At 44.8% G+C, this 11,072-nt stretch overlaps 1 protein-coding gene across 1 annotated transcript; it reads right to left on the bottom strand.

Moving 5' to 3' along the window:
* Nucleotides 1-8,962: 8,962 nt before the first annotated feature.
* LOC143795801 (general transcription factor II-I repeat domain-containing protein 2-like) lies at nucleotides 8,963-10,765 on the bottom strand. The gene has a single exon (XM_077281022.1). It carries the CDS (start codon nucleotides 10,763-10,765, stop codon nucleotides 8,963-8,965), a length of 1,803 nt encoding a protein of 600 aa, XP_077137137.1.
* Nucleotides 10,766-11,072: the final 307 nt, after the last annotated feature.

Below are 11,072 nucleotides of genomic sequence, written 5' to 3'. Positions count from 1 at the left end.
CTGTTTTCAGCTGTGCTAACTGTTATGACCTGGTGGTTAGGAGCACCTGGAATGACCTGATGGTTAAACTAGAAAACAGGACAAGCTCTGGGGAGTGGGATCTTTGCTGACCGCAAACTCTAATCCTATCGCACACACTAGAAATAGCCGTGGAGCGTACCTAACTCTCCCTAGACGCCTCTTCACAGCCTAAGAGCTAACTACCCCTAAAGATAGAAAATAAAGCCTTACCTTGCCTCAGAGAAATTCCCCAAAGGAAAAGGCAGCCCCCCACAAATATTGACTGTGAGTTAAGAGGAAAGTCACAAACACAGGAATGAAACAGGTTTTCAGCAAAGGAGGCCAGACTTACTAAATAGACTGAGGATAGGAAAGGAATCTATGCGGTCAGCACAAAAAACTACAAAAAGCCACGCAGAGTGTGCAAAAAGACCCCCGCACCGACTCACGGTGCGGAGGTGCCACTCTGCACCCCAGAGCTTCCAGCTAGCAAGGCAATATATTAGCAAGCTGGACAAGAACTTAGCAAGTACTAATAAATATATTCAGTACACAATGAACAACAAATGAACTAGCAGGGACTTAGCTTCTGCTGGAGTAGACAGGTCATCAGAAAGATCCGAGAGAGATCTGAACCAGTACCGATACATTGACAGCTGGCATGAAGTAACGATCTGAGTGGAGTTATATAGAAAAGCCAGCCTAGCCGCAAACGAGGGTAGCTGAGGAAACAACCTCAGAACCAGCAGTTCCACTCACAGCCACCAGAGGGAGTCCACGGACAGAACTCGCCGAAGTACCATTCATGACCACAGGAGGGAGTTCGAGAACGGAATTCACAACAGTACCCCCCCCCCTTGAGGAGGGGTCACTGAACCCTCATCAGGACCCCCAGGCCGATCAGGACGAGCCAAATGAAAGGCACGAACTAAATCGGCAGCATGGACATCGGAGGCAACAACCCAGGAATTATCCTCCTGACCATAGCCCTTCCACTTAACCAGGTACTGGAGCTTCCGTCTCGAAATACGAGAATCCAAAATTTTTTCCACAACATACTCCAACTCCCCCTCAACCAACACCGGAGCAGGAGGATCAACGGAGGGAACCATAGGCGCCACATACCTCCGCAACAACGACCTATGGAACACATTATGGATGAAAAAGGAAGCTGGAAGGACCAAACGAAATGACACATGGTTGAGAATTTCAGAAATCTTATAAGGACCAATGAAACGAGGCTTAAACTTAGGAGAAGAAACCTTCATAGGAACATAACGAGAAGATAACCAAACCAAATCCCCAACACGAAGTCGAGGACCAACACGGCGACGGCGGTTGGCGAAACGTTGAGCCTTCTCCTGGGACAATGTCAAATTGTCCACTACATGAGTCCAAATTTGCTGCAACCTGTCCACCACAGAATCTACACCAGGACAGTCCGAAGGCTCAACCTGCCCTGAAGAAAAACGAGGATGAAAACCAGAATTACAAAAAAAAGGTGAAACCAAAGTAGCCGAACTGGCCCGATTATTAAGGGCGAACTCAGCCAATGGCAAGAAGGTCACCCAATCATCCTGATCAGCAGAAACAAAGCATCTCAGATAGGTCTCCAAAGTCTGATTAGTTCGTTCGGTTTGGCCATTTGTCTGAGGATGGAAAGCCGAAGAAAAAGACAAATCAATGCCCATCTTAGCACAAAAGGACCGCCAAAATCTGAACACAAACTGGGATCCTCTGTCAGACACAATGTTCTCTGGAATACCATGCAAACGAACCACATTCTGAAAAAACAGCGGAACCAAATCGGAGGAGGAAGGCAGCTTAGGCAAGGGCACCAGATGGACCATTTTAGAAAAACGATCACAAACCACCCAGATGACAGACATCCTCTGAGAGACTGGAAGATCCGAAATAAAATCCATGGAAATATGCGTCCAGGGCCTCTTAGGGACAGGCAAAGGCAAAAGCAATCCACTGGCACGAGAACAGCAAGGCTTGGCCCGGGCACAAATCCCACAGGACTGCACAAAGGAACGCACATCCCGCGACAAGGAAGGCCACCAAAAGGACCTTGCCACCAAATCTCTGGTACCAAAAATTCCAGGATGACCCGCCAACACTGAAGAATGAACCTCGGAAATAACTCTACTGGTCCATCTATCCAGAACAAACAGTCTCTCCGGTGGACAACGGTCAGGTCTATTGGTCTGAAATTCCTGCAGCACCCGCCGCAAATCTGGGGAGATGGCAGACAAAATCACCCCCTCTCTGAGGATACCAGCCAGTTCAGAAACTCCTGGAGAGTCAGGCACAAAACTCCTGGAAAGGGCATCAGCCTTCACATTCTTTGAGCCCGGAAGATATGAAACTACGAAATTGAAACAGGAGAAAAACAGCGACCATCAAGCCTGTCTAGGATTTAACCGTTTGGCAGACTCGAGGTAAGTCAAATTCTTGTGATCCGTCAAGACCACCACACGATGCGTAGCTCCCTCAAGCCAATGTCACCACTCCTCAAATGACCACTTCATTGCCAACAACTCCCGATTACCAACATCATAATTCCGCTCGGCAGGCGAAAACTTTCTAGAAAAGAAAGCACACGGCCTCATCACAGAGCTATCAGAGCTTTTCTGCGACAAGACAGCCCCTGCTCTAATCTCAGAAGCATCAACCTCGACCTGGAAGGGAAGAGAGACATCCGGCTGACGCAAGACAGGAGCTAAAGAAAAAAAGAAAACCGACGTTTCATCTCCTGAAAGGCCTCCACGGCCGCAGAAGACCAATTCGTCACATCAAAACCCTTTTTGGTCAAATCCGGCAAAGGCTTAACCACACTAAAAAAATTAGTGATAAAGCGACGGTAAAAATTAGCAAAGCCCAAGAACTTCTGAAGACTCTTCACCGATGTAGGTTGAGTCCAATCATAAATAGCCTGGACCTTGACTGGATCCATCTCGATAGTAGAAGGAGAAAAAATAAAGCCCAAAAAGGAAACCTTCTGGACTCCGAAGAGACATTTAGAGCCCTTCACAAACAAGGCATTGGCACGCAGGACCTGAAAAACCATCCTGACCTGCTTCACATGATACTCCCAATCATCAGAAAAGACCAAAATATCATCCAGGTACACAATCATAAATCTATCCAGATACTCTCGGAAGATATCGTGCATGAAGGACTGGAACACGGACGGGGCATTAGAAAGCCCAAAAGGCATCACCAAGTACTCAAAATGACCTTCAGGCGTATTAAATGCTGTTTTCCATTCATCACCCTGCTTTATACGCACAAGATTATAAGCTCCACGAAGATCAATCTTGGTGAACCAACTAGCCCCCCTAATCCGAGCAAACAGATCGGACAGCAGTGGCAAAGGATACTGAAATTTGACCGTGATGTTATTTAGAAGGCGGTAATCTATACAGGGTCTTAGAGAACCATCCTTCTTGGCCACAAAAAAGAACCCCGCACCCAACGGTGACGAGGACGTGCGAATATGTCCTTTCTCCAACGACTCCTTTATATAACTCCGCATAGCGGCATGTTCTGGTACAGATAAATTAAAAAGTCGTCCCTTAGGGAACTTACTACCAGGAATTAAATTTATAGCACAATCACAATCCCTATGAGGAGGTAGGGCACTGGATTTGGGCTCATCAAATACATTCTGGTAGTCCGACAAAAATTCAGGGACTTCAGAAGGAGTTGAAAAAGCAATTGACACCAAAGGAGCATCGCCATGAATTCCCTTGCAACCCCAACTTGACACAAACATAGCTTTCCAATCCAGGACTGGATTATGAGCCTGCAGCCATGGCAGACCCAACACGACAACGTCATGCAAATTATGTAACACAAGGAAGCGAATCTCCTCCTGATGTGCAGGAGTCATACACATAGTCACTTGAGTCCAGTACTGAGGCTTATTCTTGGCCAATGGCGTAGCATCAATTCCCTTCAGTGGAATAGGAAATTGCAAAGGCTCCAAGATAAAACCACAGCACCTGGCAAATGACAAATCCATCAAATTCAGGGCAGCGCCTGAATCCACAAAAGCCATAACTGAGTAGGATGACAGGGAGCAAATCAAAGTAACAGACAAAATGAATTTAGGCTGTACAGTACCAATGGTGACAGATTTAGCGAACCTATTTGTGCGCTTAGAACAATCTGAGATAACATGAGCAGAATCACCACAGTAAAAGCACAACCCATTCTGACGTCTGTGATTTTGCCTTTCAATTCTGTTCAGAATCCTGTCACATTGCATAGACTCTGGCTTCTGCTCAGAAAATACCGCCAGATGGTGCACAGGTTTGCGCTCCCGCAAACGCCGATCAATCTGAATGGCCAAAGACATTGACTCATTCAGACCCGCAGGCGTGGGGAACCCCACCATAACATCCTTAATGGCTTCAGAAAGACCCTTTCTGAAAATCGCTGCCAGGGCACACTCATTCCACTGAGTGAGCACAGACCATTTCCTAAACTTCTGACAGTAAATCTCTGCTTCATCCAGACCCTGAGAGAGAGCCAGCAAAACCTTTTCTGCCTGGTCCACTAGATTAGGTTCATCATAAAGCAATCCAAGCGCCAGAAAAAACGCATCCACATTTAGCAATGCAGGATCTCCTGGCGTCAGGGAGAATGCCCAATCTTGAGGGTCACCACGCAACAAAGAAATAATAATTTTAACTTGCTGAACAGGGTCACCAGAGGAACGAGGTCTCAGAGAAAGGAATAATTAGCAATTATTTTTGAAGTTCAAAAACCTAGATCTATCTCCAGAGAAACACTCAGGAATTGGTATCTTAGGCTCTGACATAGGACTGTGAATTACATAATCCTGAATGCTTTGCACCCTTGCAGTGAGATGATCCACACTAGAGGACAGACTCTGAACGTCCATATCTGCAACTGAATTCTGAACCACCCAGAGATTAAGGGGAGGAGAGAAGCTAGACAAACTGCAAAGGAAAAAAAAATGAACTCAGGACTTCTCTTATAACTCTTCTGCGATGCATTAACACTTTACGGGCCTGCTGTACTGTTATGATCCTGGTGGCAAGGACCACAAAACTGACCTGCTAAGTAAACCAAATAAAGACAAGCTCTAGGAATGTGGGAATTATACTGACCGCAACGCTGATCTATCGACACACACTATAGGCAGCCGTGGAGCGTACCTGAAAACCTAGACGCCTCTTCACAGCCTGAGAAACTAGCTACCCCTAGAGAGAAATTAAGCCTCACTTGCCTCAGAGAAATTCCCCAAAGTTTTAGACAGCCCCCCACAAATAATAACGGTGAGTTAAGGGGAAAACACAGACGTAGGAATGAAAACAGGATTTAGCAAATGAGGCCCACTAACTCGAAATAGACTGAAGATAGCAAGGATTCTGTGCGGTCAGTATAAAATACTATCAAAATTATCCACGCAGAGAATGCAAAAAAAAAACCCACACCGACTCACGATGTGAGGGGCGCAACTCCGCACCCCAGAGCTTCCAGCGAGCGAAGAAATCACATATAAGCAAGCTGGACTGAACTCATCGTATACTGAGAAACATTTTCAAGGAAATAATGAGCAAACATGAACTAGAAAAACTTAGCTTCTCAGAAGGAGACAGGTCACAAGGGAAGTCCAAGAGAGATCTGAACCAGTACTGAATACAACGACAGCAGGCAACAAGCAAAGGTCCAGGTGGAGTTAAATAGGAGCCAGACTAGCAGAAAACGAGGCAGCTGAGCCCAGCTAGAGACCAGCCGTATAGCTCAAAGCCACCAGAGGGAGCCCAAGAACAGAACTCACACAGTACCAGTCATGACCACAGGAGGGAGCCCGAGAACGGAATTCACAACAATGTATGTAGTATGTATGATGTATGTATGTAGCATTGTTTTACATTCAACACATTAGCCAGATGATGGGACTAACACTGTCCCATCATTGGCTAATGTGTCAATCACTGTCACTGTTGCTTGTAGTCCCATCGGATGGTGCCTGCACACACACACAGAACCCCGGCACGCCGCGCAGAGCCCCGGCACACCGCACAGAGCCCTGGCACACCGCACAGAGCCCCGCACAGAGCCCCGGCACGCCGCACAAAGCCCCGGCACGCTGCACAGAGCCCCGGCATGCCGTACAGAGCCCTGCACAGAGCCCCGGCATGCCACACAGAGCCCTGGCATGCCATACAGAGCCCCGGGATGCCGCACAGAGCCCCGGCATGCTGCACAGAGCTTCGGCACGCTGCACAGAGCCTTGTCAGGCAGCACAGAGCAGCGGCAGGCACGCACAGACCCCGCCCGCACACACACACGCTGCCTCCGCCCACGCACCGCCCACACTCCATTATAGTGCATAATTGCACTATGGGAACTTCTGATTCCAGTATCCGATATCGCAAAAATATAACTCAGTATCGGAATTCCGATACAGCGAATATCGGCCGATACCCGATATTTGCAGTATCGGAATGCTCAACACTAGTCATTGCTTCAAGAGCCACCACACATAGATATCCAGGACATGGGCTGCAAGTGTCGAATTCCTTGTGTCAAGCCACTCATGAATAATAGACAAAGCCAGAGGTGTCTTACCCCTGGGTCAAGAAGAAAAAGAACTGGATTGTTGCTCAGTGGTCCAATGTGTTGTTTTCAGATAAAAGTAAATTTTGCATTTCATTTCGAAATCAAGGTCCCAGAATCTGGAGGAAGAGTGGAGAGGCACACAATCCAAACTGATTGAGATCTAGTGTGAAGTTTCCACAATCAGTAATGGTTTGTGAGCCATGTCATCTGCTTGTGTAGGTCCACTGTGTTTTATCAAGACCAAAGTCAGTGCAGAAATTTTAGAGCACTTCATGCTTCCCACTGCTGAAAAGCTTTTTGGAGATGGAAATTTCATTCTCCAGCAGGACTTGACACCTGTTCACACTGCCAAAAGTACCAATACCTGGTTTAAAAACAGCAGTATCACTGTGCCTGACTGGCCAGCAAACTCGTCTGTACCCCATACAGAATCTATGGGGTATTATCAAGAGGAAGATGAGAGACACAAGAGCCAGCAATGCAGACAAGCTGAAGGTTGCTATGAAAGTAACCTTGGCTTCCATAACACCTCAGCAGTGCCACAGGCTGATCACCTCAATGCCACGCCACATTGATGCAGTAATTGATGCAAAATGAGGCCCTACCAATAGTGTTGAGCGATACCTTCCGATATTTGAAAGTATCGGTATCGGATTGTATCGGCCGATATCCAAAAAATATCGGATATCGCCGATACCGATACCCGATACCAATACAAGTCAATGGGACACAAATATCGGAAGTGATCCTGGATGGTTCCAGGATGAAACTCTCCTTCAGGCCCTGGGATCCATATTCATGTGTAAAATAAAGAATAAAAATAAAAAATAGGGATATACTCACCCTCTGATGCGCCCTGGTTGTAACCGCTGCAACCGGCAGCCTCCGTTCCTAAGAATGAGCGAGTGAAGGACCTTCGATGACGTCGTGGCTTGTGATTGGTCATGTGACCGCTCATGTGACCGCTCACGCGACCAATCACAAGCCGCGATGTCATCGCAGGTCCTAAACTCACTGCATTCTTAGGAACGGAGGCTGCCGGTTACATCGCTAAGGTCCAGGGGCCGCCGGAGGGGTGAGTATATCCATATTTTTTATTTTAATTCTTTATTTTTTACATTAATATGGATCCCAGGGCCTGAAGGAGAGTCTCCTCTCCTCCAGACCCTGGGAACCATACACTGGGAACTTCCGATTCCGATTTCCGATATCACAAAAATATCGGCCGATACCCGATACTTGCAGTATCGGAATGCTCAACACTACCTACCAAGTATTGAGTGCATTTATTGAACATACATTTCAGTAGCCCAACATTTCAGATTTCAAAATCATTTTCAAGCTGGTGTTATAAAGTATTCTAATTTACTCAGATAATGACTTTTGGGTTTTCATTGGCTGTTAGCCATAATCATCAACATTAACAGATATTAACACTTAAAATAGATTACTCTGTTTGTAATGACTTATATAATATATGATTTTCACTTTTTGGATTGAAGAACTGAAATGAATTAACTTTTTGATGATATTCTAATTTTCTGAGAAGCACCAGCATATCACCTCTGTGCTATACATAATAACGTCAATGCAATTACATGTACTGTATCTTATTGCAGGAAATAACTTAAGTAAAACTCAGCTAACCACAAGTGATGATAGCAGTTACTACTACTAGCAATCAAAACACCTTATATGTCATAAGAAACACTATCATAGGTAAAGCTCCAGCGATACTATGTTTGCCAGATACCAATCAGGACCAGCGTTGACATTCATGCATCAATCAGCTGGTCGATCGTCATTAGTTATGTCATCATGACCTGGCGCGACATGATTGGATATCGGGACATACCACTTCACAGATGTCTCAACCTCAGCGATTGGCTGGTTATATTAGTGGCTTAGTGCTTCCTGATAGGACTGCATGTATAAAATAGATGTCTAAATAACAGTGTTTGGCTAGTTATAATAGTGACATGGTGCTTCCTGATAGGAGTGCATATGACGCATCACCTTGGATACCAAAACTGTTTAACATATTAAAATTGACCAATATTAGTACCATATCATAACACTAGCCACATGAATAAACAGTAGAATGGTTAAATGGAACATATGTAACGTCATCTTGTGCCACTTGTGTCAAAATCCTTAGCATAGGGGTCCCCAAACTTTTTACACAGGGGGCCAGTTCACTGTTCCTCAGACCGTTGGAGGGACGGACTATAAAAAAAACTGTGAAAATCCCTATGTACACTACACATATCTCATTTTAAAGTAAAAAAACATTCAGGGAAGAAATACAATATTCAAAATAAAGAACTAGTAAATTTAAATCAACAAACTCACCATTATTTCAATGGGAACTATGGGCCTGCTTTTGACTGATGAGGTGGTCAATGTCCGGTTCCATATTTGTCACTGCTAGCCGTAACAAGTGATGCAAGTGCACATCAGTTAGTCTAGATCTGGTTGGAGATTTCAGATGTTTCATTCTGGAAAAAGTCTGTTCACAAACATAAGTGCTGCCAAAGATGGTTGCCATTTTGAGTGCATGATTCCTGACATTAGGATAGGTCTCAGAGGGGAGAGATGCATAGAAGTTAGACAAGCTGCTTGACTTGAATGCGTCTTTCAGAGAGTCACAATTCTGCAGTTCAGCCAGTTCCATTTGGTAAATTGCATCCACATTTTCAATGTCAATAGAAAATGGGTTACGGAAAAGCTGTATGTCCTGTTCATGGAGATGAAGCTCTTTAAATCTGAATTGGAACTCCTTTTGCAATTTTTCCAGTGAATTCACACATGTTTCCTTTGGAAATGCAACCATGGGTTTTTCTGCTAACAGATTTTGAGTTAAGGGGAGATGGCAGAAATTTTCCTCCTTCACTTGATTGATAAGGAGGCCTAATTTTACTTCAAATGCTTTCACATGTGAGTGCATATCACAGACGAGCTTCCCTTTTCCTTGAAGTTGCACATTTAAACTGTTGAGTAGCTCTGTTACATCTGTCAGAAAGGCGAGGTGCCATTTCCATTCTGCATCACTGAGCTCTGGTACTTCTTTGTTTTTTGACAGCATAAAATCTGTAATCTGTGGAAGCAAGTCATAAAAATGTCTCAAAACTCTGCCTTGACTCAGCCAATGGACTTCTGTGTGGTACAGAACATCTTCATAGGCAACATTTAGCTCAGACAGAAATTCCTGAAATTGTCTGTGGTTTAGTGCATTAGCTCTAATGAAGTTAACACAAGATACCACAATTTTCATAACAGAGTCCCACTTCAGTGATTTACTACATAGCGCTTGCTGATGGATGAGGCAGTGTATGGCTATTGGATGAGAATGGTTACGTTTGTCCATCTCTTGTTTAATGCGAGCAATTACTCCTTTCTTAGACCCCACCATGCTAGGCGCACCATCAGTTGTCACACTGGCTGGTTTAGCCCAGTCTAGCTCCAAATCCTTCACAGTTTGGGAAAGCTTTTCATAGATATCCTCTCCTGTAGTTGTTCCTTTGATGCTTTGCATTGCAGCAAGCTCTTCCATGACTTCAAAATTGTCATTCGTCCCACGAATAAAAATTAGAAGTTGTGCAGAATCACGAACATCATTGCTCTCGTCAAGTGGCAAGGAAAAATAGGAAAGTTTTCTTGCAGAGTTTTGCAAATGCTGATGCAAATTGTCTCCCATTTCTTCAATCCTTCGTGTAATTGTAGATCCTGAAAGACTAACTGTACTAAACAAGTCTGACTTTTCTGGACACATCTCTTTGGCGACAGAAAGAAGGCACTCTTTAACAAATTCTCCCTCCACGAATGGCCTGCCAGTGCACGCTATTAGCTTGGCGACTTGAAAACTTGCTCGCAGTGATGAAATGTTTAGCTGCTTCTGCTTCACAAAAGTATTTTGCTGAGTTGTCAATGAATGTTTCAGTTTTAATATTTTATCTTTTCTTACATCTCCAACCAAACAATCATATTTATCTTTATGTTGAGTATAGTGTCGACGCAAATTGTATTCTTTAAACACAGCCACTATATTCTGACATATCAAACACACAGCTCTTTCCTTGTACTGCATGAAAAAGTAATCATAAGTCCACTGTTCTTTGAATATCCTACACTCCGAGTCAATTTTTCTCTTTCTTGACGTCATTGTTTCGTAGGGATTCCAAATTGCTATTAGTAAAATACCAATAGATATATATACAGCCCTACAAAAACAATATACCAACAATCACCCCCATATAGGTCCAGCTCCCATGCTCTGTGTTCCCCCATATAGGTCCAGCTCCATGCTCTGTCTTCCCCCATATAGGTCCAGCTCCCATGCTCTGTCTTCCCCCATATAGGTCCAGCTCCCATGCTCTGTCTTCCCCCATATAGGTCCAGCTCCCATGCTCTGTGTTCCCCCATAGAGGTCCAGCTCCCATGCTCTTTGTTCCCCCATATAGGTCCAGCTC

This window comes from Ranitomeya variabilis, chromosome 1, assembly GCF_051348905.1.
Source record: "Ranitomeya variabilis isolate aRanVar5 chromosome 1, aRanVar5.hap1, whole genome shotgun sequence".
Taxonomy (NCBI): domain Eukaryota; kingdom Metazoa; phylum Chordata; class Amphibia; order Anura; family Dendrobatidae; genus Ranitomeya; species Ranitomeya variabilis.
This window is presented reverse-complemented; position numbering and strand designations above follow the sequence as displayed.